At 37.3% G+C, this 27,988-nt stretch overlaps 1 protein-coding gene across 3 annotated transcripts; it reads left to right on the top strand.

Moving 5' to 3' along the window:
* Positions 1 to 254: 254 nt before the first annotated feature.
* LOC114359188 (zinc finger protein pebbled) lies at positions 255 to 27,319 on the top strand. 3 transcript variants are annotated; one of them, XM_028313471.1, is made up of 6 exons: positions 255 to 615; positions 7,429 to 7,520; positions 20,867 to 23,594; positions 23,713 to 24,364; positions 24,471 to 24,694; positions 24,805 to 27,319. In XM_028313471.1, the coding sequence occupies exons 2-6, from the start codon at positions 7,463 to 7,465 to the stop codon at positions 25,064 to 25,066; spliced, it is 3,924 nt and encodes a 1,307-aa protein (XP_028169272.1). In that variant the 5' UTR covers positions 255 to 615; positions 7,429 to 7,462; the 3' UTR covers positions 25,067 to 27,319. The 3 variants fall into 3 exon arrangements, with proteins under 3 accessions (XP_028169272.1, XP_028169274.1, XP_028169273.1); XM_028313472.1 differs by lacking the exon at positions 255 to 615 and adding an exon at positions 685 to 771; XM_028313473.1 differs by lacking the exon at positions 7,429 to 7,520 and having other exon boundaries at positions 259 to 615.
* The last annotated feature ends 669 nt before the right edge of the window (positions 27,320 to 27,988 follow it).

Here is a 27,988-nt window from a genome sequence, read left to right as displayed (position 1 = left end):
CTGATATGAACCACGCAATCGTTATAGCTTTTAGTAAATCAATTAAAATTGTGCGATTTTCATTGCAAATAGTTTTTCTTATTTTTCGTTTCAGTATCTATTATAATAAGATGTATATAAAATATAATTATGACGCCATTGTTTTAATCTAATAGATAAAGCTCGCTCGAGCCTTCGATAAAGGACAGAGCTGGAGCCGCGGGCATCTCCGCTCTCCACAATGATCCACCTGACTCGGGCAATCTGCCGCGCGCGACGCAACGGCCCACACTAGCCGTCTCGCTCGTTCGCTTCCCGCGCAAGATGCGCCCTCTCCTTCTCCCCGGGCGCCCGGCCGCCGCTCTCGACCAATCGGCGGCCATCTTTTGCTCCCCCGAGAGCAAAGCGACAGTGTCTCTCATCACAGTCCTATCACAAGGAGACGACATCTCGCCGCGCGAGGTTGTCGCTCTCGCGAGATCGGAACGAAAAATACTAAGTGCCTTAACAATTTTAGTGGAAGACTGTTTTGAACTGTGCTCAATTTTTATTTTTTTCCCAAGTGACTTTTGTGAGATTGGGAGTGTGCAGGAACAGTTTGGTGTGTCAGATACCGCGAAAAATATTCACGATTGGGTAAGTGCTATTTCGATTAGATTACGATGCAAATTATCGTTTTGTGACGGAAGCCAGCGGCCGGTGTTTTTAGGTGCCGGTGGTGTATACCCAGTTGGTTCAGTGCGATACGCGATTGTCAAATGATTTGTCGTCTGTTGACCCTAAGGGCCCATGGTGCGTAATAGTGCGGTGTTTTTCTTACAGAAAAAAAAAACTGATGGAAACTAGCAACAAAAAAATATGAAATAAGTTTGTGGTGGTGCGAAAAGTCTTAATATTTTTTTCCGCACAGAAAATAGTGCGCGAAAAAATATAAGCCGTCGCTGTGTGAAATTTGTTTTGGTAAAAAAGTTTAGAGAAAGAATAACTATGTTACGGTTAATGTGATAAATTGAAAATTATTAATAATAACCGGTTATTATGAATAATTCCCAACAGTCGCGGTAAAAGTGATAAATTAATAACGTTTAACAGTGATAATTTAATAATTCAACCTTAGTACTAACAAATTTCATAAAAGAGAACAACATCTTGTGTACGTGTTCGTGTACAGCCAAACTTTTGAACGTTTTGATATGATATATTAATATAATTTGGCATAATGAGTTTGGAATGTTTCTTGCATAATATTACTTTTCCATGATGCCTATAACATAATGTTTTGATTTAAAGTGAAAAATAGGTTAAGGTGCGGCGGGGGTGGCCCTTGGGCCACCCCTAAGCCGCCTATTTAGTTTTATACACACATAAATTACCTCATATTAATCACATTTACCAAATCATGCGGTAATTATTCATAATAACCGGCGATTATTCATAATTTTCACATTTATCACTTTGACCGTAACAACTATACAAAACTTTCAAGTGCTTGTGCGCAAATAACATATTTTATTTTGGCTTTTTTATTTTACGAGTTACTAAAATGTAATTTTATTTATTCTGGAAAAAATCCCAAAATCTTGATTCCTAATTTACCGAAACGTATTCTTCTTATTGCTGTAAGCTCGTAACTTCCCATGATCCAAAAATATTCTAATAAGAAGATGGCACATGATTTTAATTTTATAATATCGGAAATCTCATTTCAAAATAATATATTTTTATCATTTAACCAACAGAATATTAACATTTATGGCACGCACCTAATATTTTTTCGTATATATTTTCTGTATTTCTTTCCTAGCCGTTAATTAGAGAACATTTAATTTCCGGTGATATGCCACATCTAAGCTAAATACCTATTTTGTATAACCATGTGGTTATTTTTATCAGGAAACCGCAAACACAACAAACGCAAAATCTTGGTATCGCGTAATTCCGTTACTTTCAGAAAATATATATTTACGTGTATTACAAATATTTGTATATTATTATCCTTGATAATATTTCATATATTATTCTTGATAATATTATTTATTTGATAATTAAACTTCAGGGTACCTATAAATTATTATTTTAGAAACTTTACCTAACCCACCAAATGTGTCTTCCGTAAAAAATATAATAAAAGAATACAAACACTACAATATTTTACAAAGAAAAGATACTGTTATCAAAGATAATGACTAATTTTTATCAATACTTTCAGGATTTGAAAACATATTATAGATAGATAAATTAACTGAGTAGAGTCATAATTTCTTTCACGATAAAAAATATGTAGAGTCATCAAAGCTTGCATCTTCTATTTCACCGAAAACTAATTTTTATTTATCATATTAAGCACTAATAAACTACAACTAAACAACAAATACAAATATTTTGTATGAATATAAAGAAAACAAACCAATAAACGCCAAGAAAGCAAAAAAAACCACACGAAAGTGCAAAACAGATAATAAAATAGAAATATTGATGACGCGTTAACAGAAGCACTTGTAACTCTATCTACATGACCATTACCTCACCTTATTCTAAACATTGCGATAAATCTCAATCTGAGATCAAATTGAGACATTATACTTTAGTAATGATACGCGTCAAGTGCTGCAACGTGATAAGCTCTTAAGAGGAAATGCCTATCTTGACTACTACCTAAGATAAATCTTACGATAATATTATATATGTTATATTATAAAATATTATTATTTATATATATATTGTACGGTATTTTAATATATTACAGTTGCTAAAACATATTAAATTAAATAATCGAATATATTCATAATGTAGAGTCGTTTCATACAACTACGTAATGCATAATTTGAATTAATTGATACGTTTACGTCTTCAAATATTAATGGTCATAAAATTATTCACTATGTCGCAACTATGCAAAATACACGTAATTAGTTAAATTGGTAACAAATGAAGCGAGCTTTCTCAACGATTGCGACACCCGATTGTAAAATATAAAATAACATTATCTAATTACGATTTCGTGGTAACAGATAAAGATGGTCGTATCTGGTGACAAGTGTTTATCACGACATTAGAGTAATAGGGATTGCGTTAAACAGCCTCTTCACGCTGAGATATTATGGCAACTTTGTCACGGATTTGCTGATAACTGTGCCTCTACCAGAGTTGGCACGAGTATTTTTATATTACTGTTTTATGGCGGAATGTTATTGAAAATACAGTCCAGGGTTTAAAAAGAAAATGTCCTATTTGAATAGGCCTTGGGAATAAACATGATTCTTGTAGGAGTCTTATATGAATACGAAATCGAGCTCTATCTTACATGAATATTTGTGGCCCTTAAAACATTTCAATTGGTCAAAAGACTCTACAATTCCTCTGAAAAAGTGCCAATTTTATTAGTAAGTAGGTACAATCAATGAAAAATCACAACTTGTTTTGACAAATAGACTTTATAAATGTAAAAGCAATGAAAATTATCTATACTTATAATAAATCTGTAGAGAGGTCAATTCTGTACATTAAATATATTTTCAAAATAACTATCAGGGGGTGATTAGTGATCGATACTGATGCCAAAAATGCAATTAGTAAAATTTTTGTCTGTCTGTCTGTCTGTCTGTCTGTCTGTCTGTCTGTCTGTATGTTCCTTATAGAAACAAAAAGTACTCGACGGATTTTAACGACACTTGGTACAATTATTCTTTATACTCCTGGGCAGGTTATAGGATACTTAGGAATTCCCACGGGAATGGGAATTAGCGGGAAAATTGTTTTGTATGAAAAATCTGAACCACTTAAGTTAGATGCTTGAAATTCGGCATGCAGGTACCTTAGTAAACTTAAAGCTTAGTTACAACAGGATATTGCAAAATTCCCACGGGAACGGGAGTTATCGGGAAAAAACATTTGTATGAAAAATCTAAACCGCTTAAGTTAGACGCTTGAAATTTGGCATGCAGCTACCTTAGTAAACTTGAAGCTTAGTTACTACAGGATATTGCAAAATTCCCACGGGAACGGGAGTTAGCGGAAAAAACATTTGTATGAAAAAATCTAAACCGCGTAAGATAGATGAAGGGGGTAAAACGGGATCCACGCGTACGAAGTCGCGGGCGGCCGCTAGTTTTGAATATAACAATTATCTTAGTAGAATATTGCAAAAAGCACAGGTTGCAGCAAAAGAGGAAAAAGGTTTCAATCGTGTTTTATTTCCAATTTTATCATAAATCCAAATTGTAGCTGCACCTATAGGCTCGCATTTTAACTATTTCATCGTATAGGTTTAATTTTGAAATTAAACTGTAGGTATGCCTTCGACATACAAACTACAAAAAACTTTACCCAGAATCGGGTCTATTTTAAAACAATTTAGTATCATCTAATCAATTCGCATTAAACAGCGGTGGACACTGGCTTCTCAGTAGAACAAAGGGCGCCGCTTATCGGTAAAGTCTGAGATAAGTAATATTATATTACGGTTCTCACAACTTTCCAAGTATCGTGTAATCCTGGTTCAAACGGGCCGACTTGGCATCATTTTCTGTATATTCGCAAAATTTGCTATGACAATTTTATACTACTTATATCATGAAGCATTGAAAGTATTGTTTTAACGCCGAAGACGGAAAACGTAACCTCATTAATGTAGGAATTAGAGTCGATTATAGGATAATTACCACCCTTTTTTAAACCATTATTCGTACAGTCGAACAATCCTATAAATAGTTTCATTAACAGCGTTTACTTTTGTCTCTTTTCTTTCATATTTCATCAAAAAGCTATAACTAAACGAGACATGAGATTACACCGTTTTAATTTTAACCAATAAATGGGTATTGTTTTCCAAATTGGCAACACACTCGCTTCATAATCTGTGATCGCGAATACTTAGGTAACGCTGGCACCTGAACTCGCTCAAGATATACGCGATCAGTCCTCATATATACAATATACATAAGTCTGTAGTTATGTACATCGCATACCAGCCGCACAGGTTATTAGCACGCATTGTCTGAGCTATAATGGGACGGTGCGCACGCGCCATAAGGTATTAGGGCGGCCACAATGCCTTTTATTTGAGACTAATCTGTATATAAAAACGAATCCCGATTTTCCTTCGTCAAGGTTCAACTTGAGACCTTTTTCAAGTTTATAAGAAGAAGAAGGTATTAAATAAAGAAAAATTAGGAAAACTGCGCATAAAATTGGATAATATTAGAAAACTTACTCACAATCGACGTCACGGGTAGAGCAATGTAAAATTATGTAAATAAACCCTAATTATTACAAAAGAGGCACTGCATTTCCTCCGCTAGCTAAACTTAGCATTTGCCGAAGGAATAATACATTATTAATAATTAATAACTGAACTTAACTGTTATGACAAAAATGGGACAGTAAAAGTTATTGCAGATGCTTTTCATTTATGAGTTACATAGATAAGAGCCTGAATCTCTTTAAAGCTTTTATTTCATACCATTTCTTTCAGCAGCACAGTAGGGTGACCATGGAATCATTTATCATACGGGATATAATTCTACCTAATGATTTCTTGCTAAATATTTTGTCATTCCCGTCATTATCGTAATTTGTCAATACCTTCATCATTATCATCACAAGAATTTCAATTAATCACTGATAAAGACACAGACATTTATCTGCAGTGACGTCATGGAAATCTCAATCCAAATGACTCCATAATCCAGAAAAGCCTCATTTTAATGCTTATTATCGTCGCTAATAACTTAAATATATTAATACTAACAAACTTATTTTTCCGAATTGATCCATTAAGTAAATGCCTATCATGAACAAAGAAACTACATCCTAGTACTGACACTATTAGTAATTTCAGTTTTACAAAACAATTTCTCGTAAAAGCAGCAAAAAAGGTTTCTTGTGATATTAGTATGATTCATGAATACAGTGAAGCACTGAATGAAGTCGTAATTAAAAATCAAGCACGTGAAACTGCTGAAAAAGAAGCTCTTGGAAAAAGCTCGCAAATAAATTAGAAAGCCGAACATGTGTGGTGAAAATGGCCTAAGACATTATTTAAGTACACTACATGGATAACATACGTGGTATACGAGTACAAATAAGTACTAGGTAGGTCTTTTCGATTCATCATCATCATCATCATTTCAGCCACAGGACGTCCACTGCTGAACATAGGCCTCCCCCAATGACTTCCACATCGCACGGTTGGTAGCGGCCTGCATCCAGCGCCTTCCTGCTACCTTTATAAAGGTCGTCGGTCCACCTTGTGGGTGGACGTCCCACGCTTTTCTTTTTGATTACATGTTGGGATTACAAATTGATTTGCGAGCTTTTTCAAAAGCTTCTTTATTTTCTTTTTTTTTTTCTCTATTTTCTTCAAAAGATTTTTAATTGCGTCTTCTTTTTTGTTTGGTGCACATACTTAATAGAGATAGCAAAAAGATAATACGTTTTAAAGCGATCGATTACAAAGGGACGTCGCAGTTGTTAGCGTTCTGATAACAAAAGATAGCTGTGACTCAAACCACTTCTTTGTCTTGTATAAAGATTGTATCTTTTCTAACGCCCGTATTCACAAACGATGCTTGCTTAAGTGAAGCAGCAAATCGAACGCACAGCATTGAATATATTTATCTGATTGGTTCGTGTGTGTAACCCTGTGCGACCTCATAGTAATGTTTGTGAATACGGGCGTAATTGTGTAGTCGAAAATCTTACCCTACCTTTTAAAATCTATTATATACTACGAATACACACGATACTAGAGTAGTTACTTATTTAGTTGCTTGATTTGTTTAAGTAAGCAATTAAAATTTCCACCGTATTTCCTAATTTATTGTAGCTATTTATTTATCAATGAATCTTCAAAACTAATGATTGTTGTTATTTTGTGAATGATTAAGGTTTTAATGATTTATTTCGCGTAAACATATTAGTCATCTTCCTTCTTAAATACACCTCACACAGCTCAATAACAATTGAGATTGGGTCAAACTTTATTATGACACTTATCTAAGAATAAAGTCTATTAGTGTACTGATAAAACTAAAAACTAGCACAAAACCAAATCCGTGCATCTTGTAGCTTGTGTGACATTCTGATGTAGGATTAGAAGCTACGTAAAGGGGGTGGTATTGACAATTTTCAACCACATTCTTTCTACAGCCTTTTAGAAGTATTTACTTAAACCAAACGATAGAAGACCTAGAGGGTCATAATCTTACTTTAACTATAACAAATATCAAAGGTCTGTCAACTTCATAGAAAAACACCGGTTAAAATTAAGGTGATGCAACTCAGACCTTATGTGGAAGGGTTAAAGGACATTATCTTTTTCAGTTAGCCACCATGCCTTTGACTCATGGAGTCAGAGAATTCCCCTTAACCCTTCAACATTGTCCAAAGGTCATAGGGGCCCGTAGGTCAATTGCGTTAAAATAATCACATTGGTGTTTACTTGCGCAGGCGCCGGCGCGGTCGTCCGTCGCGCTTGCGGGCCATGCAGGGTGCTGCCAGCGCCCCCGCGCCCCCCGCGGCCGAGCCGCCTTCCTCTCAACGTGAGTTTACATAGTTATAATTGGTTTAGCGTAAAGAGTTTCATCTCATATAAAAAATAACTTGAGAAAATCTAATTGCCTGAGGTAGGAATTTAACCCACGACCTTTCCCTTGTTGGACGACTGCTCTGAGCTACTAAGAGATTAGATAAACCCGTCGACGTTACTTAGTTAAAAGACATATACCTATTTATACCCTTTTAAGTTTGCTATTTACTTCTTTTCAGCACTAACCCATTTAATGTCCCAAAGCATCGTACGATTAATACTGGGACGTGTAAAAGTGCTTTTTAAAAGCCTTTATTTATTTTTGTAAGATAAATGAGTTTTAGATAATTTAGGACAGCGCCATTTAGTATCGGACTAAGCAATACACGTGCTATGGGCACCAGACAGCGGATATACCTATTTGTACTTAAATTCTTTTAGTGATACAAAACACCTAGATCAATACAAATACGTGTTATGGACGTGAGACAACGGATAAACATACTCATATACCTTTAGGGACATAGAAAACATCTAGATCAATACAAATAGCAAGACGGCTTATCGTCATCCCTTTCTTTTCGTATAATCCGAGTAATTAAAGCCTATAAAGGACAAGGAAATGTCCTTTGTCTCACCTAGTAATCGAATCCCGCTCTAAGAGATTCTAATTCTCTAACAGCTATACAAAAGAGGTGACAGCTGTTTTTGTTATAATCGTTGTTTTTGTAATAATGTGTTTTTGTTATATAAACAAGGTTCGAGACTATATTGATGACAAGGATGCGTGGTCAGTTCAGTCTGCACATATTTGATGTACTTAAATTTGACTATTCTTACCGTTAGATAATTCCTGGCAATAAGTGGTGACTGAGTTTGTTCCGGCGTTTCTTCTCAGCACTTGCCATAATATGTTTGTCTCGAAGCGCTGGTAGGGCCCAAAAGATAAGGAGACATGTAAAGTGCCCCATAAGGGCTACCTTTTTCTTTTTTTATTATTTTCTATTGACGTTCATAAGTGCCACTTGTGGTCTAAACTGAATAAATATTTTTGATTTTGATTTTTTTTGATTTTGAATCCGTAATAGCTAGTCATAGTCTTTGTTACCGAAAATATATTACCAGATAACCGATATAACTCTTCAAATCTATGACAAAACACAACGGCAGATATAAATCAAACATTCTTCAGCACGCAGGCGGTCTGAGCTAAAAACAATTAAATGTGACTGATCGATTTAGCGAAAAAAACACCTTAGATAATAAATGAAATACATAATTATCAATACACACGTTATTTATCTATTACACCTATCGCGTACGATATCTCTTTGTAAAGTTGCGCATATAACACCTAACGCAATACTACATAGTGTAACAGAAGAGTGAGGCAATCATTAATAAATTTGAGCGTCTATACGCGTCACGCAAGCGTCAACAAGAAATCAGGACCATTTTATTATTTAGCTACAGAAATGCGTGTTGAAATTGAAATCAAAACCAGACCAAGTGATTCAGGTGTACTGAGACGTGAAAAGAAATAGTTTCTATAACTAACTCGACTTGGAATCGAACCAGGAAAAATTTGACGCACTCTCCTGAACTGATAAGACCGTCAAACAACAACAAAAAACTCGTTTTAGAATAATTTTTCAATTATCCGACTTGAGGCCCTTTTCAATCAAAAATTTATTTATACGCCAAATAAAGCTTCTGATAGCTGTACAGTAGTAATAAAGGACAGCTTGGTAAAAGCTACAACCTGTATAGGCAGTTAGTTAACGACACATAATAAGTGTAATGAAGCCAATACCTATTATGACCTATCTATAATAATGAAACGAAACTCAAAACTTGATTTAAATTCCAGAATTCCAGTTTATACATTCAAATCTGTGAATAATTTAATAACATTTGGTTGAACCAATTCTGTATTCATACTTAATTGACATATTTTCATAATGTAACTGCTCTTATTGACAATCTCGATTCTTCAGTCATTCATTCCGAAAAATCATCAGCTCCCATTGCTACTGATTCAAAGACAGGATGTGCATTTGATACCAAACAGTCCGATCGATCTTAGAGCTCATCTCTCGCGCAACTTGACCGCCATCACGGAATATGACCGCGACACGCGCACGCGCCGACACCCGGCATTTATACGACTACCCCCCACATCACGTTACACCATTTTAGAAACAGCTGATTGTGTTTACTACCCGCCATCCGGTCTTGCGACATTTCACAAAAATACCATTCTACAGAACCTTGGGAACGTCATTGCGTTCTTTAAATACTTCTAATAAGTATGTTATATTTTTATTAGCGCACTTAAACTTTTATGCTTTCGACTCGTGGCGCAAATATGCGGGCAATGACAATAATTGTGATACTTTTCCATGACATACAAGTTTTATGGATTTATGTTAACACCTTGTCTGTCTTAAAAGTTTTTTGTACTTGTACGATAAGAATTACATCTGCAAACTTCTGTTTTCTTTTCCAATAGTAACTTTTGTGTATTTAATATTTGTCACTATAAATAATACTTCTATAGCTTATATCGCTAAATCCGACACGGTTTGGATGGACGTGTCCTCCGAAATACGGAATTTAGTTTCATCAATAAGTATTTATTACAGAAACTCATATGATTTCTCAGAATATTCAAGCTGTTTGTGAAGTAACGAACAGGTTGTCTCTCATTAGACACTCATTAAGAATTTTTGTTAGTTAAATATAGTATAGTTAGTTTGCTCAGCCTGCCAGTATCTCCGGAGAGAAAGCCAAATCCTTTTGTTGCTGGACACTTGTGCACACATACATCTTGAGGCGTCAGATAAAACGAAGTTACTGTTCTAAATAGGATTTATTAAACGTAATATGTAGATGACAATATTGTAGCCAAGTAGGAGGTATACGTGAAAGGCTAAAATGAAACCATGTGATTTAAGAAGGCAGCATGGCATAGGCCAACTGCTCTTTAAGATTAGGAGTCCTTCTATGTTCTTCTGAATATTAGTTGCGGGTCCAATGACAGTTTAACTTTCCCCCGAGACAAACTTGACCTTCACTGGTTGGGTTTTTATTGGCGATCAAGCTGTATATCCTGGCTACACAGGAGTTGCAGCGGTGGGAACGAGTGGTAGGGATAGCATTTTTTTTCTCTTTGTTCTAGAAGAAGATTAAAAAGACACTCGAAACTCATCTGCTTAAAGTCTGGTGACTGATTGCAGAAAAATTCAGCACAAAAAAGTTAGGTATGTTCGATTTAATTATGCAAACGTAATTCAAGATCGACTTACACCTACTTAATTTGGTAAATAACAAATATCCTACGTAATATCGTAATATTCTAATTATTCCACGGTATTCAATATTGTTTCATAACTTTCCAAATATTTGAGGTGACTCAATAATTATTGCCCTTTTTACATCTGTCACTTCTGTAGATTCTAGGTTACATTGGCGAGGCAGTCGTTTATTATTGTCTTTTGTTTCTATCTCCATTTGCCTCTAGTAAATTAGAGAGGGTCGTGCTCCTGGAGGGGATACTTGATGACGATGACAACTCTCTTTCGACATAATTTTTAAAGGAACGTAGATGTCAAGTACCCAATTGATGAATAACTCTATTATTCGGCAAATACATTACGTATAACAGGAAACAACGGATTAATCACAGATAAAGGTTTCCTGCGCGAGCGCATTCATCTTAAAAGGAAAAGATAGCTTTCTTGGAAAGTGTGTGGAAGGATCGGTTACGAAACGTCGTTAGTGTCTTATCGCTTATAAGCTCGTTTGTGAGCTTTTTGTCAAATCAAATGGTTTTAGCTTTACTTTTGTAACAAGCACTTTAGTTTAGTATACGTATAAGGGACTATTCCCATCTATTGTTCCCACCCCTGATATTCCTGTGTAGCCAGGATCTACAGCTTGACCGCCAATAAAAAACCAACTAGTGAAGGTCTAGTTTGTCCCGGGGGAAAGTTAACTGTCATTGGACCTGCAACGAATTTAATCAGAAGAACATAGGAGAAGTTCGAAGTTCCCTCCAGTGCAAAGCGAATGATTTGCGTATCTAAAATACCAATAGGTACTCAATCATTTTTCACAGTAAAAATTCATAAAACTCATTTATTTTTGCAGATAGGCTTATAAAAGCACTTTTACACGTCCCAGTATTAACCCTACCACTGCTTCGGGACAATAAATGGGCCAGTGCTAAGAAGAAGCAGCGCAAGAAGTGTGTACTACCAAGTTCCATTAAGTTAATTTATAAAAAAAAACATACTCTGACCGATTAAGATATCGTGTGTCATCCAGGTGTAGGTAACGGGACTTATCAGATAGCTATACTTCCGGTCTCAATTGCCTCCGATTGGGTAAATGCCTTATTTGGACAAATGGAGCAGATAAGTGATGAGTAAGGATTGTATGCGATTGTGTTTGGTTAGATGACCTAGTTGTGAGATAAGAAGATGAGGGTAAGACTCGAGATAGATGTAAAGTGATGTAAGATCGTTTTATTGTACCTGCACCATAGATAACTGATGGCTATAAGACTACAAACTCTTAACAAAAACTCGTAAATAAATACCTTTGTCATAAACGTTTAAGGTTGAGTTGCACCACCTACTTTTAACCGTGACTTTATAGTCATAGTCTTTAACGTTATCGTTAACCGGTTTATTTTGTATGGAGTTGACAGATTATTGCCGTTTGTAAAAGTCAAAGTAGGTAAGATGGTGCAAACCAGCTTAAGTTTGTCAGGGACTCAATTGACTGACACTAGTTACTTCTTCATGCAAAAACTTCAAGACATATTTTTATACAGCACAAAATAGGTATTTGATTGCAATCACCACACCTGATATATCTCGATGAAACTTTAGTAATGCTATATGTATAGCTTATACATATACGTCTGAATAGCACATAGGCTATTATAAAATGGACTAGTTTTATTAAAGTGCGTCCGAAGTCGCGGCCATAAGCTGTATAAGGTTCAATGTCCACTTCCAACTAAGTACCTACTCCAAATTGACAAAGCAGTCCACGCGTCGTCGGACCTACATTCTCACCATCTCACGGGCCCTGCGTGTTGATATTCAGTAATCACATCTNTCTCCCCCTCCCTTCGCCTGCGCCTGATTGGAAATCTTTTCCGTACGGTGAAAGCGATTGACCGATTGAAAAACAATTTTGGTGGCCCTCTGAATCGATTAACTGGTCAGGTTTCTTTGTATTCGTGTTATCCCTTTTTACATGTCCTTTCTTCCTTAGTTAGAAGAGCCTAGGTAGTTGTTTAACTAACATGTCGAACTGAAAAAGTAAATTGGAATTTGGAAGTTCCCGTCTATGTTAGACTTTGTATCGCTGTATGAATTCTCAATGAATAAGTAAATTGGTAGTTTACCTCAATATTAGACATATTAATTTTTTTTTTATCAAGGAACAAAAAGGTATCCGTAAGATTTACTAAAAATACAATCTACTTATAGCGAAACTGAGTAATCACGAAATGTAAGAAACTATAATATCTACAAACTTGAAATTTGGCTGGTAAGTTCCTTATACGGTGCAGACATCCTCTAAGAACGCATTTTACGAAACTCCACCCCTAAGGGGGTAAAACGGGGTCCACGCGTACGAAGTCGCGGCTAGTACAATTTATAATTAAATTAGGTTACAAAATTCTATCAGACATGCAATCATTTTACAGGAAACGCTAAGCTGCATCTAAGCGAAATTTGAGAGCCAACATTTCTATGGCCCAAGTAAACAGATTCGATTGGTAATTAGATGAAATAATAAACATACCTACCTAAGCTTTTTGTCGACGTCGACACTTCGATTGACCTTTATTAACGTCGTAATTTTATCAATTGTCTTGATGACGAAATCTTTCATAAATAATTATGCTTTGTAAATTAAAACTATCTAAGATGACGAACAAATTCAAAAAGTGTACTATACTTAGAACTAGAGATCCAAAAAGTGTACTATACTTAGGACTAGGGTACCTCCGCGTTCGGTCTTAAGTAGGATCAGTAGGACAGATATTTATTACAATATTCAATGCCAGCACTCAATGATCATAAACATCATACCGAGTTACCGTTACTTCGTCGCGGAAGGCATGTCCCTGCCTTGCATAGTGATGTCCAACGACTTCTGAATTTCGAAGTCCTGCGGGCGAAGGCATGTGGCTTTTGGAGAGTTAGCGCTGTGAGAGGAAAGGCAATGACCATTGGACATAATTTGGACTTGTGAGTGTGGCTTAATGTATTCTGAGGATGTTTATTATAAACGGATTTTAGATGGACGAATATTAATTCCTCTGTGTTAAGAACGTAGCTGATGTCAGCCACATCCTATAGGTTGGATTAAAACTCTGGAGAATAGTTATTTAAAGGCAGTTTTAAATTCAGGAATAAGTTTTTCGCCTTTTCATACAAATTAGCTCTACTGACATAATTAGGAAAAGTCTGATACATTTTCACACTTTTGTGGTAAAAGGGGATCAGTTTACATTGCATGTTTCACTGCCATATTTCCAAAAAAAGCTACGTTCGCTTTTTTGAAAAGCCAATCCGTCAATTTACTATCACACGCCAAAAATTAGACGTCAATTAAATTTCTCCAGAGATGCGAAACAAGTCTGCCGGACAAAATGACTATGTGTCGAACGTGAATTATCAATTTCTCGTCTTTCTGCGTATTATCTAGGTTCTCCACCACACCCCACTTACTGTCGTCCGCACAAAGTGTATATTCCCTCGCTTGCAAATGGGACGTGTAATCGTCTATGGCGACACCATAAATGAGGGCTTGGAGATACAACACATAATTCAGTACCGTTGAGGCCCATTGGAGTGTGGAAGAAAGCAGCGGTACTGGCGACATCCTCACAATATCAATCAAAACGCTTATAATATGCGCCTCCCACCGTTAGGCTAACCATTGTTTGACCGTCGGCCTTATTACTGGACAATAAGACACACAATCGAATGTCATGCGCGTGCGCAGGGATCGGCGATTTAAATTCCGTATAAGCGGGAAGGAGGAAGTCACGAAGCGCGTCTATGAAACCTTTTCTCCGTATTTGAACTTGAGTGACCTCGCTTGACAGTATTTTGGAATGATTGTCCAATGATCAGCGAATTGATTTCGAATTTCAAAGGGTCTGTAATATTTTTTGTCTGAAATATCGAAGAGAAAGCTTCATTTTCCAATAAAGAATGTCCTTTCGCATTCTACGTTGTAAATAATTAATTGTTTTGACTGCAAACAGCAACAAAACAATACAAAATAATTATACTGCTTTTAATTTACGCAATCGCATGATTTCCTTGCAGATTGGTTCCGAGAATAAGCATCAAAACGCGATTTAGGCGTAAAAGAGTTTGGATTTTACTGAATTATAAAAATTGATGACAATAAAGTCATTGTTTTAGAATGTTGATTGCAAACTTGTACAAATTTGGGTTAATCAGAACAGCTTTTCCGTTTCATTTAATATGAGGATCGCTTTTGGTTGCATAAAACGAGGTTATACACCTCACAGTATTAGTATTACTTTGTATTTTAATAAATTAAATATATCTACATCTAATATTTACATTTTAATGAGCCAAATCAATGTCAAGGGCTTCCAAATTACAGAATCAGATGCATCCAACAATTTTACTATTTTTCAGTCTATTAATTCTACAATTAAAATTATTATGTGCGTTATCATTATAATTAAAATATTTTACTAAAACAATTTGCAAGAATTACGCAATCTGTGTGTAACGCAGTCAGGCAAGTTATGGACCGTAGCCTGTGTTAAAAAGCCAGTTCATTACATGACCAAATGTCTTTGTACTTTGAATAACCATCCTAGACTGCATCCCACTTAACATCAGGTGCGATTGTGGTCAAATACCTGCCTTGTTATGCATAAAATATAAAAATAAAATTCAACTGAATTCTTCTTAAGTTCTTTTTAGTATTCTTCAGTGGTCTGTTCCATTTACTTTGATTGAAAGACATATCTTTAAAATAACACCTTGCCGACAGACGACAGTCAAATTAGTAGGACCACGCCCACATTTCCCTTTGATATCGCAAAAGGCGACCAATAATGGACAAAGCTAACAGCCAAATCCTCAATTTGCCTCTTATAAATTTATAGGAGGGTCGTTCTCTATCGATCGGTCTTACCTCATTATGACCTAAATACCACAATATAAATACAAACAAATTTTTAACACAGTAAACTTTATATTAATCCATGCATGCGCTTATACAGAAGGGCGTACCTAACCCAGAATGGTCTGGTGCCCACCCCAGGATGTTGGGCTACTTATTCGTAGATGATTGTTGATAGTACTCACTCTATGACTACGATACTAATATAACCTAAATACGCCAATGAATTACGTCATATCTAACACATTTACCGTCACCAAAACAATATACGTAAATGGATTGGGAAGTCTGTTTTCCTTGTACTACACACGTCATATTGCCAAAGAGATTGCGCGGGCCGATTATACGCTAAGAAAATATGATACGTTCCAATTGTTTCAGTCAGTACCCTAAAACCTGCTTAGGCACTTATGAAGTAGGGCAACCACATTTCGTGGTTATTGAGGATTTTCTAAGTATTCGTCTTGCGGTTTGTATTGTGCTCATTTTAAAAGATAACGAAATTCGAGAATGTACGAGTTTGTGTCCTCTTATTTACTTTAGATTGATAAAATTGACTAATAAAATTTATAGATGATTAATCAATCTAGATTTTATGTAGGTAGTTGAGATCAGATAATTATTTGCAAATACGTCTTATCATTTTTACCCGGACACGGGCAGTGCGACCGGTCGTAATGGAAATCCTTGGGGGGAGGCCTTTGTCCAGCAGTGGACGTCATTTGGCTGAACGGAACGAACGTCTTATTATTATTGAATACCGTAAAAAAGATATAAAATGAGATAATTCGATAAAGATTTTTTTCGACAAAAATCCGCCAATTTTCAAACGCGTGGTCACCTGATGTTTCTGAAAAAGGTGCATTTTGTGTAATGCGATCACCGTAGCCGGATGTCGATATCTAAATAAAACCATTCGTTGTAAAAAGATACCAATGTTAGCTTATAATAAACTAACAAATTAGTCATAGCATAAAATTATGTTATCACACTTAATATTAATGTTATCAATAATCATTTTGAGAGTCTGGACTTATTAAACATGGTTCACTTTCTTTCTTCCTTTATTAATCACTAGCTTTCCGCCCGCGGCTTCGCACGCGTGGATTTTTGTCTGTCACAGAAAAACTTTATCGCGCGCTGCCCTGTTACAAAAACCGGGATAAAAACTATCCTATATCCCGGGACTCAAACTATATCATCAAAATCGGTTCAGTGGTTTTGGCGTGAAAGAGAGACAGACAGAATTACTTTCGCATTTATAATATTATACCTAGTATAGATAGTATAGATTATTATTGTCTTAATATTCTACTGTGACAGTCATCAGAATATACATTTGACTTTGCTCTTCATCAGTCTTTCCCAAAGTGGGCGATAACGCCCCCTTGTGGGCGCTGCAGGCGTAAAGGGGGGCGGTAAGAGACCCAGAAAAAAAAATCGGGACGTTGTGTAGAGGCTTGGGAGGCGTCATCTACTAGGAGGACTCTTAGTCACCGACTGAGTTCGACTCTTGACTACAGTTCATACTTTCTGCCACACTAACAACCGGTCCGTATGGACATTTTGACACCTGCACATTCCAACCGTTGAGCGTTTTTTCGCATTGACTACCCAGTCCCTGAATGCAGGGGCATTCCCCTAAAAATATTTTATTCTCCAAGTGGGCAGTAGACTAAATAAGTTTGGGAACCGCTGCTCTTCATCATCACGTCAGTTAGTCCACTGCATGAGCACGGCTTCTATAATTTCTCAGAGGCAAATGGAGGATTTGGTCTACACTTTCCCCGGTTAACTTCGAACTCCTCCTATGTTCTTCTGATTTCATTTCGTCGCGGGTCTAATGACAGTTTAACGGGGTTCTTTGGTTGGGTTTTTATTGGCGGTCAAGCTGTAGACACTGCGGTGTCGGTACCGCAGTGTCTCAAGTCAAAAGTATTTGACCAGTGTGTGTTGCCAGTGATGGTGTATGGCTCTGAGACGTGGTCGCTTACTATGGGCACGGTAATACTATCTATACAGTATTCCAACTCGGCCATATTTTTCAAATAAATGTCAACAGCCGCGCGGTACGTCACGGTATGACAACATGCGATAGGGCTGCCCACCTGCAGACCCTATTTTCATTACATCTGCCTACTAATAATTTCTATCTAATTTTGTGATTGTAATTTTTAATTTTATTTTGAAAAACAAAATACTTCGTGAATGAAATAGGATAAAAATGCATGTTGTTTTGTGATTAGTAGATTTCATTTGAAAAATATATTTGTAATGATATATGATTTAGTAACAAATCTTATAAACCGACCGCAAAATGTATGCGTCTCGACTGAGGCGTACAAAATGCTTGATTATTATACAGGGTGTTAGGTAAATGGGTTTATAAGCCGACACTAGCCCATGTTAACATGTGCATATAAATGGTATGGTGAAGTCAGAAAATTGATATCATCATTTTATTAATTTGAATTTTATTACAAATCTGATTTTATAAATTTTATTTTGTATGGAAATTAAAAAAAAAATATGATGANGTATACCTGGGACAAACAGTCCAGTTAGGTAGGTCCAACTTCGAGAAAGAGGTTAATCGTCGAATCCAACTCGGCTGGGCAGCGTTCGGGAAGCTTCGCGAAATTCTCACGTCCGAAATACCGCAGTGTCTCAAGTCAAAAGTATTTGACCAGTGTGTGTTGCCAGTGATGGTGTATGGCTCTGAGACGTGGTCGCTTACTATGGGCCTCATAAGAAGGCTCAAGGTCACCCAAAGAGCGATGGAGCGTGCTATGCTCGGAGTTTCCCTGCGTGATCGAATCAGAAATGAGGAGATCCGTAGGAGAACCAGAGTGACTGACATAGCCCGCAGAATCGCTAAAATCAAGTGGCAGTGGGCGGGGCACATAGCTCGAAGAGATGATGGCCGCTGGGGCAGAAAAGTTCTTGAGTGGCGACCACGAGCTGGAAGACGTAGCGTGGGCAGGCCTCCCACTAGGTGGACCGACGATCTGGTGAAGGTCGCGGGAAGTACCTGGATGCAAGCGGCGCAGGACCGGTCTTTGTGGAAATCCTTGGGGGAGGCCTTTGTCCAGCAGTGGACGTCTTTCGGCTGAAACGAACGAACGAACAAGCTGTAGATCCTTGCTACTCAGGAGTTGCAGCGGTGGAAACGAGATGTGGGAATAGTCCCGTGGCCAGACGAGTTGGGAAGGCTGATGTTCACATATCTGTCTTAGTCATATTTTACTACATCCACGGGACCTTGAGAAGACTGGGTATCCAACTCGTATTTTACTCTGCCAGAACCACACGGCTAACTTTTTTTAAATGAATCTAATGCAGGTCACCAAGGCCCAGTTTTTTGATCCATAAAAATAATCAACTGTCTGTGACAAGACAGTGGTTAAATGTCAGCAAAATTAGTTTTTCAAACGATAATAAAATTCTGGATATCTTGTAATATTTAACCTATATCTTGTAATATTTAACCTATGACTAGGAAAAATTCTAACGTTTATTCTGTGCTTTCATTAAAAGCGTACAGAGTTGAGATGACATGAGTCACGTGACTCTTGACGTAAGTAAGTTACTCATCCCATAATCGGGAAATTACTATGAGTTGCAATTTGGGTGCACTCATTTGACACAATTTCTAAATAACTCGATGCGACAGTCACCTGTTTTGCATTTTCAGGTGACAGGTTCATTGAACTTGAGATATGGAGGTAATTTGAATTTAAATTTCGAACTGCAAATAGAAACTAAAGAACTTAAAAAAGTACTTATTCAATTAACAAAAAAAGAGGCAAGTCATTGGCTGGTAAGAATTCTTTAGTTTTTACAGCAGTATTATGAAACAACGAGAAAATTCACTTTTTTCACTGCACTAGTAGGTAGATTCATTAATGAATATCGACCGTAGTCAAAAGAAAATCAATATTACCAATGACGTTGCAATTCAAGAAAAATATCGTTCCTCTAAAAATCTCTGCCAATCGTCTTAAAAAAAATATAATCCAATTAACTTTATTATATGAAAGTTATTACGAAACTAACGACATTCAATTGTTTATTTCGCCGTAATAAACCTAATTCTAAATGTCAAAAATAGTGACCGTAGCACAAATAATTCCCTAAACCAAATACATAACGGCATACTACTAAATGTATACCTATATTGTGTACCTGGCGTCAGATCGTCAGGCCATGTATTGATTTTTACGCCCTCGCCGCCTGTCCTTGGGAAGTAAATCTAGTGGCTCAACAAATAAGGTTCTATTTTGATTGAAATAATGGTCGGTTTAAGACAAAGGTTGGAGGCACTGAGTCATCTTTTTGTTTCTGTCTGGGATATAGGGACTCTTTGTGCTCGAATGTTCTGCGTCTACCTGCGTTTATAATTTACTTTGATAAGAAACACATCTATAGGTATTTTTTTTTAATCCACAACGAGGAAGTTCTTGGCCTGTATCGCACCTGATGGTAAGTGATGATTAGGCCGTATTTATTAAAGCGAAAGGTCACTGACTCACTCACTCATCACGAAATCTCAGAAACTACAAGTGCTAGGAGTCGTCAAATTTTGCATGGGGATTCCTTTTAGAACGCAGGTGCTCACTAAGACGCGGGATTTTGCAAAATTCAACCCCTAAGGGTGTAAAACGGGGTCCACACGCACGAAGTTAGTCCGCTAGTGTACAAAAAATAACACAAACGTGTACATATAAATGTCATGTCAACATTATCACGATATCATATTCCGGTTTGACATACGAATAATAATCGAAGCAAAATAAATTATTTTTTTACTGAATGAATATGCCAATGCAATCAATCCTTTTAGAAAACAAAACGGCAAGTCATTAACAAAATAAATCAATTCGTCAAATTGAAAATCGTCGCTTGTATTTCATTTACATACATTTATTGAAATTCGTGATCACCTTCTAAAGGTGTTTCCAAAAGAAAAATCTATTAGCTAAGTAACAAGACGACAATGAGTCCACATCCCATTATGTTATTCTAATAAAACCTACATACACAGAACCGCCTTAGTCATCTATTGTCGAGTTTTCTTGGAAATGTAAAATGAAAGCGCCCTACGTTATTCAAACATGCCCGCAATCAATTGTAACAAATATTCTTTTGTTGTTGCAGAAATCAAAACAGAGGAGGTCATCACGGAAGCCAAAGTCGAGGCTGAAGAAATGGAAATGGTTGAGAAACAGGATTTTAGGCCGGCGCGGACGACCAGCATCGACAGCGACAACCGCTCGGACAGGAGCGAGGAAGAAGATACTAGAAGATCTCGGAAGAGAGCAGCCTCGACTTCTCCATCCCCAATCACAATGGATAAGAGAATCGCCAGGTTCGAATGCCCGAAGTGTCGACTGCGCTTCGACTCAGCTAACACCTTCGATTTACACAGATTCACAGCACACGGCGACGACACTAGAGCGGGCTTCGATGACCTTACCTTCGTAGACTTCTCCAGCAAGAAGTTTCCAGAGATTGCGCGAGGTGTCTGCGAACGCAACCCCCACATATCGGTCACGGAGCAACGCTACCGATGTGATCTCTGCACAAAAGACTTCCCATGTGGCCAAGCCTTAGACATTCACAGGAAAACGTGCACCGGCAACGCCAGAATCCCTAGTCCCGAAAGAGATAGGAGGGAAGACTTCTTTGCAAAGCTTGATCTCAGAAACAGATCCTTTGGGATCCCTGGAACATTGACTCCACCTATGGACAGATTCACCCCTAAGTTTGAAGATGGGCATCTCACTACCAACGGGATTAGACACATAGATGCTGCCAGAGACTTGGCTGATATTCAATCTATCCTGAACGTCACATCTGCTGGAAGTCTCTTAGAAAGATTGACTGGCACTAGAGTAGCATTAGAAAGTGCTGTGTTAACACCTCCAGACACTGCTAGTAAAGATAGAGAACATGAAGAGACCCAGGATAATTTTGCAGCTGAGTTTAGACGCATGAAGTTACGAGGCGAGTTCCCCTGCAGATTGTGCCCTGCTAAATTCCCTAATTTACGTGCCTTAAAGGGTCACAATAGAGTGCATCTTAGTGGAACAGGCCCAGGACCATATCAATGTAACATGTGCCCTCACGCATCTCTAGATAAGGCAGCTCTAGTAAGACATATGAGGACACACAATGGAGATCGGCCTTACGAATGTGCTGTCTGTAATTATGCATTCACCACAAAGGCTAACTGTGAACGTCATCTGAGAAATAGACACGCTAAAGTCACGAGGGAGGATGTGAAACGCTCCATCATTTATCATCCATCAGAAGATCCTAATAACGATGAAGTTAACTCAAAGCTAGCTAGAGATGACGTCAAACGATCTCTAGCATTCCAAACTCCTGAATTTGAAAGACGCACTGAGAGCACCGGTCGTGACACGCCTTTGACACATTTCACTCCCACCTTCATTGCTGAAAGACATCCAGTTGCTTCACTTACTGCAAAACCTTTACCAGAAACTCCGATATTACCACCAAGGGAAACAGAACAACCTTTGCCAAGAATTAAAGTAAAAGGTATCGGTCAACTTACTCAAATACCTGAATACCGACCGCCAGAGATTCCTTTTAAGACCAATGACGTACAATCTGATACATATGACGAGGAAGCTCCAGTTGATCTCAGTACAAGTGACAACAACAGCTGTGACGTACTCGATCTCAGTAAGAAGAAGCGTGATACTGAAAACGATGAGCCTAAACCCCCACCGAGACCCTCATTTGAACCTGATCCCGCCGCTGTTGCGGCTTCTACTTTTGAAAAAGCAAGACTTCTAATAGCCCAGCAAAGGCTTTTCGAAAATACTCTTCCCAAAATTGATCCTGCTTATTATGCCTCTCAATTATCTCAGCTCTACGCTGGCACAGTTCCTGGAATCCCTGGGTTGCCTTTACCGCCGTCCTTTCCAATCAGCCCTTACTTTCTTCAACCCTCGTTTTTTCCTCACCCAACTGATTCCCAAGAACTTGCCGAAATAAAACAGCGTATACAAAAAGAAATTATTCGCGGTCTGAGTATGTCTGGCGGTAGACTTGTTCCGAGCGACCAGGAGGCTCCTACAAAACAAGAGCCAGAGGAAGAAGATCAGAAGCCCATACCACAGCCAATATCTCCTTCACCATCTCCTCAACCCGAATCTCCAAGGCCTCTGAACAATACGGGTCTAGTTTCACAAAATGACTCAGTGAAAATGGTTATAAAAAACGGCATACTGATGCCAAAACAGAAACAACGTCGATACCGCACTGAAAGACCTTTCTCTTGTTCTCAATGCTCAGCTCGTTTCACTCTACGGTCAAATATGGAGAGACATGTTAAGCAGCAACACCCGCAACATTGGAGTGTCAGGAGACCCGCCCCAAGGGCCCCACCGCCATACCCGACACCTGATGCTTTGGCAGACCGAGTGAAATACGCACTCTTAGCCCGTCATCTGGAAAGGCCCTTACAGCAACCAGAAAGATCCCCAATCCGGAGAGATTCCGATGAAGTTGCTGACAACGAAGAAGATGAAGATGATACTTTAGTCATTGATGAGGAGCCTGAAGATAAAAAACCTGATGAACATTCGGCAGCACATCGAGCTGCCGCTGAAATATTAATGGCCACCCGTCAGCAAGAACTCCACAAGGACTTCGATCTCAAAATTGCTGGGAACTTGATCAATAAACCTGTTCTCATGACACCTGAGAAGACTGAGACGGGCACAGATCCCATTCAGTTGTCTGCGCATGACCCTGTCCCTGTGGTCCCGACTCGCAGTGACGAGGAAGAAGATGAAGAAGGTCTAGTCGCGTCTACAAGTGAAGGCAATAACTCTGGCAGCGATGAAAATAAGTAAGTTGTCTTATTAACCAACATTTATATTTAATTACTACTACAAATTAAAATCTAATGCTTCATTACAATATTATCGTGTCAACATCCACTAAATATTCCTCTCCTTTCTTTTTAGGTCGGAGTCTGATACTGGAACTCAACCACCGAAGAAAAAATCCGCCTACAGCCTAGCTCCGAACCGAGTTTCTTGTCCGTACTGCCATAGAAAGTTCCCCTGGTCGTCGTCGCTCCGCCGCCACGTACTGACGCACACCGGTCAAAAGCCTTTCAAGTGCCCCCACTGCCCTCTGCTCTTTACCACGAAATCGAACTGCGACCGCCATCTGCTGAGGAAACATGGCGGATCTGCAAGAGCTATCCTAGCCGAGCCTATTCCTGATGCTGTACCGCCTTCGCAAGCAGCCAATGACAGCAGAGCAGTTCCAGAGAGGCCGTTCAAATGCGCATCATGTCCTAGCAGCACCTTCTCATCAATGGATACTCTGAAAAAGCACATGACTTCTCGGCATGGAACTGGCGACTCGCAACCTGGCTCACCTAACCCTGATGTCAACGATGACGCGGGTGACGTCAGCTTAGTCTTCAAGTGCCATCTGTGTGAAGCATCGTTTGGGGAGAGAGGGGCGGCGTTGGGTCACCTGGCTACAACGCATTCGGCTGAATACGAGCAACTGGTCAATAAAGGGGCGCTGGATGCCGCTAGCGATAGAAGCGAAAGTGCCGATGATGATGAGCGAGGGAGGGTTCCTGATCATGTCAATAGAAAGGTGAGACCTCGGAACTTTTATATTTCTATTCATAGATCAACAGAACAGTAGAAGAATCATCATCAGAAGTCTTTACCAAAATTCTATCTTGACTATATCTTTTCAGGTTGTCTGCGCCTTTTGCGTCCGGCGTTTCTGGTCAGCAGAAGACCTTCGTCGCCACGTCCGAACGCACTCTGGCGAGCGGCCCTTCGCTTGCGACCTTTGCCGGCGGCGGTTCACCCTCAAGCACAGCATGCTGCGGCACCGCAAGAAGCACAGAGAAGAGACCGATGATGAGGAGGCGTCGCCACCTAACACGCCTGTGGAGCCCGAAAATCTCACTAATGGGTGAGTATTCATCATTATTTTACAACTTAATTAACTTACCGCAATCAAACTACACAGCAGCCTTTTAAATAGTAAAAAAATCTAATTTATGTTCTCTTTCGTCCCTCTAGATACCGTTACCAAGACGACGACGGCTCTGGAAACGAGATCCCAAGCAACGTCAACAACAACAACTCCCCACCTTCCGCTCCTTATGAGAAGAAGCTCAAACTCGACATGACCTCCCGAAAGTACTCATCGGAGGCTGAAAACGACACGGAAAACGGCGGCGACCTCATCGGGAAGCTTCTAGGCATCCCAGACAAGACAATCATCAACAAACTGCTCTCTTCCGCGGACGAAGCAGCAAAATTCCTTGGAGTAAACAAATGAGAGTACGCTTTAGTCCTCGTGACGCCGGCTAGGCTGATCCTAGCTCCGCGAGGACTAAAATTGCCGCTCCAAATCCAAACTTCGGCATCAACGAACGCAGATAAGTGTACAACGCCATCTAGCAACGAGTAGATGCATAAGTTTTAAGTTTACGCGCGAATAACACTGTGGCAAAAGAGAAAAGTCATTATTACAATAAGGCCTCTGAACTCAATTTGCCACAGTTATGCGCAATTATATTTTAAAAAATAAGTATTTTGTGTAAATACGGAATTATTAGTAACTCTTATATTTTATCTAGGTGCCTTTAGATGCCTTAATTTTGAATGAAAAGCCGTCCTTTTCTGCCTTAGCATACTTCTGACGCTTTTATGTGGGTGACGAGCAACGAAATTTTCATTAGTGCCAGTTTTAAGAAAGTACATTTTTATATTTAACCCAACCTTGTAGAGGTGGCATATTTTGATCTTAGTTTAAGTACCTAGTTTACTATTACATTAATAGTTCGTACTGAACATACTGTAGTCGATCCAAAGCTAGTTTATAATAATATTGCACCAAAAACCTCGTTACTGGAAGCTACCAGACACGTGCATTTTCAACTAGTCGTGTTGTGTCTATTTCAGTGTATTTTCAATCATATTTCACTATTCGAGACTCATTCGCACATTTTTAAATATCAAAGCCAAACTTTTAATATAAATCCAAATTTATCTAGTCACATTAAACATTTTCTTATCAATATGCTAAAATACCAAAATGTCGGTATGTAAGAAGTTTTAACGTAAGTCAGTCGAATTATTGTAAACCTCAATTTATTACTGTCCTACCAATTAAGCCTACCAATGAATAAATAGATAAGTAAGCTCGTAAATACATAGGTAAATAAGAAGTATTTAATCTTATCAAATAAATCCCTTTCTTCTCCGTTTGATGCTTTTTATATCATATTATATCGATTTTAATTGTCTCAATATTGATTTACAAACTTATATAAATATCCTAATTTTATTCAAATGCAAAAGTGGAACAATTCTAATCACTTATGTTCCAGAATAAATTGTATCTCTTAAAGTAGATTGGTAAGTAGATTCGCCTTTTATATTATTTCTTCTATCTTTTCTATTTCCTATGTTAGTAAGTTTTCTACCACCTACTTATTATAAGTATAAAAAGTACTATTATTTGCTCAAACTCATGGCATTTCTTTAACTTCAAAGACTATTTAAAATACATTTAACTAAGATCTCTTATTTTATTCTAAGGTTAATGTAAGAGGTTTTTAAATAGCTTTTATTTCTCCGAAAACAGGATTCCGTTGCTCTTTGGTGGTCGTTATTTTACCATTTGAAAAAATAAGAAAATTTTCAAATTACCATTTTTCGTTTTTGTTACGATTGCGAATATTTTAAAGAAAGTTTTGTATAATAATTATTATTTTTTATTTAAAAATTCTTATGGTGCAGCAATATTATGTTTATTGAGAGTTGAAAACTCAATTTAGATTAATTAATTTTAAGAAATAGGTCTCCTAGATTGGATTGACCATTCATACGCTAGAATATACCTAAGTCCCAATTTGCTTTGTATATATTTTACGCTGAACTAGACGTACCAAATATAAATATATTATTTAGATTATTTAAAATATACTTTTATTATATTTTAATCTTCAATTCTAATATTTAAGGAGGCTGTCTATATCTTACCTACCTTACCTACTTTGTAATTTGTAATAATAAATAATTATAGTAATATAACTGCAGTTAATAATATTTAAGTATTCTATAATAATAACCCGATGATGTAAATGTAAGGAAATTTTAAATAATTAAAGGAATTCGTTTAGCAATAAAAAAGAAGTTGCAGTATAAGAACGTACCTTTTAATATTGTAGTGGTTATATAAGTCAAACGTGCATTAAATTTTATTCCGTAAACGTAGTTTAGTGTATAACTATTGTTGTAATACTAAAATGTATACCAAAGTAAGTTAAGGATGTTTTATATTAATTAATTTGAACGAAATCCTGCTTCATGTCAATTATAGTTAGAGTGAATCAAGAACTAGTTTGATATTGTAACTAATATTGTATTTATATGATTTTTCGTTTAATTATTCATTTGCTAGATTTTAAAACGGCCAGTAGGTATCAGTTTGAAGATTAATAATATGTAATTTTAATATATTCTGGGTGTTAATGTGTTACATAAAGTAGAAATCTCGTACTTAATAATATAAGATTAGATTTAAGTTTAAATACCTATAAGAATGTGGCAACACCGCTTGGCCTTTCAAACGTAGTTTCGTGTGTTTAAAATTATTGCTCTTAGATAAGATTAATATAATATTAAATTAAACTTTACCAATTTTAAATGCATGATTTTAATATTTTAAGTAAAATAATTACTTAAAACAAAATTGTCTATTTCACATTTTGCCTCACATATTTTTTTGCAATACGAGTGTCGTTTTTAAAACGTTTCTTTGGTGAAATATAATTGTGTAATATTAAATAAACTCTCTTTTATTCATAAAGACCTTTTTGTTAAGTACCTACCTTTATCTATCACCTCCTATAATTACTTATGCGTTTGAAATAAAACACAATATAAAAAAATCGCCACCTACAAAAAAAATGGAAAAGGAAGGAAGGCATACAAGTAGGTAAATCTATTTCACAAAAATTAACTACCTGCTCGATTGCATAAATGTTATTGTCTCGACATCTGTAGATAGTCGAAATCAATCGAATTGCCTAGTTTTCAATGAAAAAGATATTTACCAAATCATGAAATAAATTATGTCGAGTTTCAACACCGATTTAATAAACAGTAAATAACAGTTTTCGTTTTTAACGCCATCTATCGCAAACATACAAATCTATGGACAGAGCCATCTATTGTAATTTAAAAGTAACTA

The sequence above is a fragment of the Ostrinia furnacalis genome, unplaced genomic scaffold (assembly GCF_004193835.3).
Source record: "Ostrinia furnacalis isolate ACB-3 unplaced genomic scaffold, ASM419383v2 OfSCF4245, whole genome shotgun sequence".
Lineage (NCBI taxonomy): Eukaryota > Metazoa > Arthropoda > Insecta > Lepidoptera > Crambidae > Ostrinia > Ostrinia furnacalis.
The sequence above is the reverse complement of the archived record's forward strand: the minus strand, read 5'-3'. Positions and strand labels throughout refer to the sequence as shown.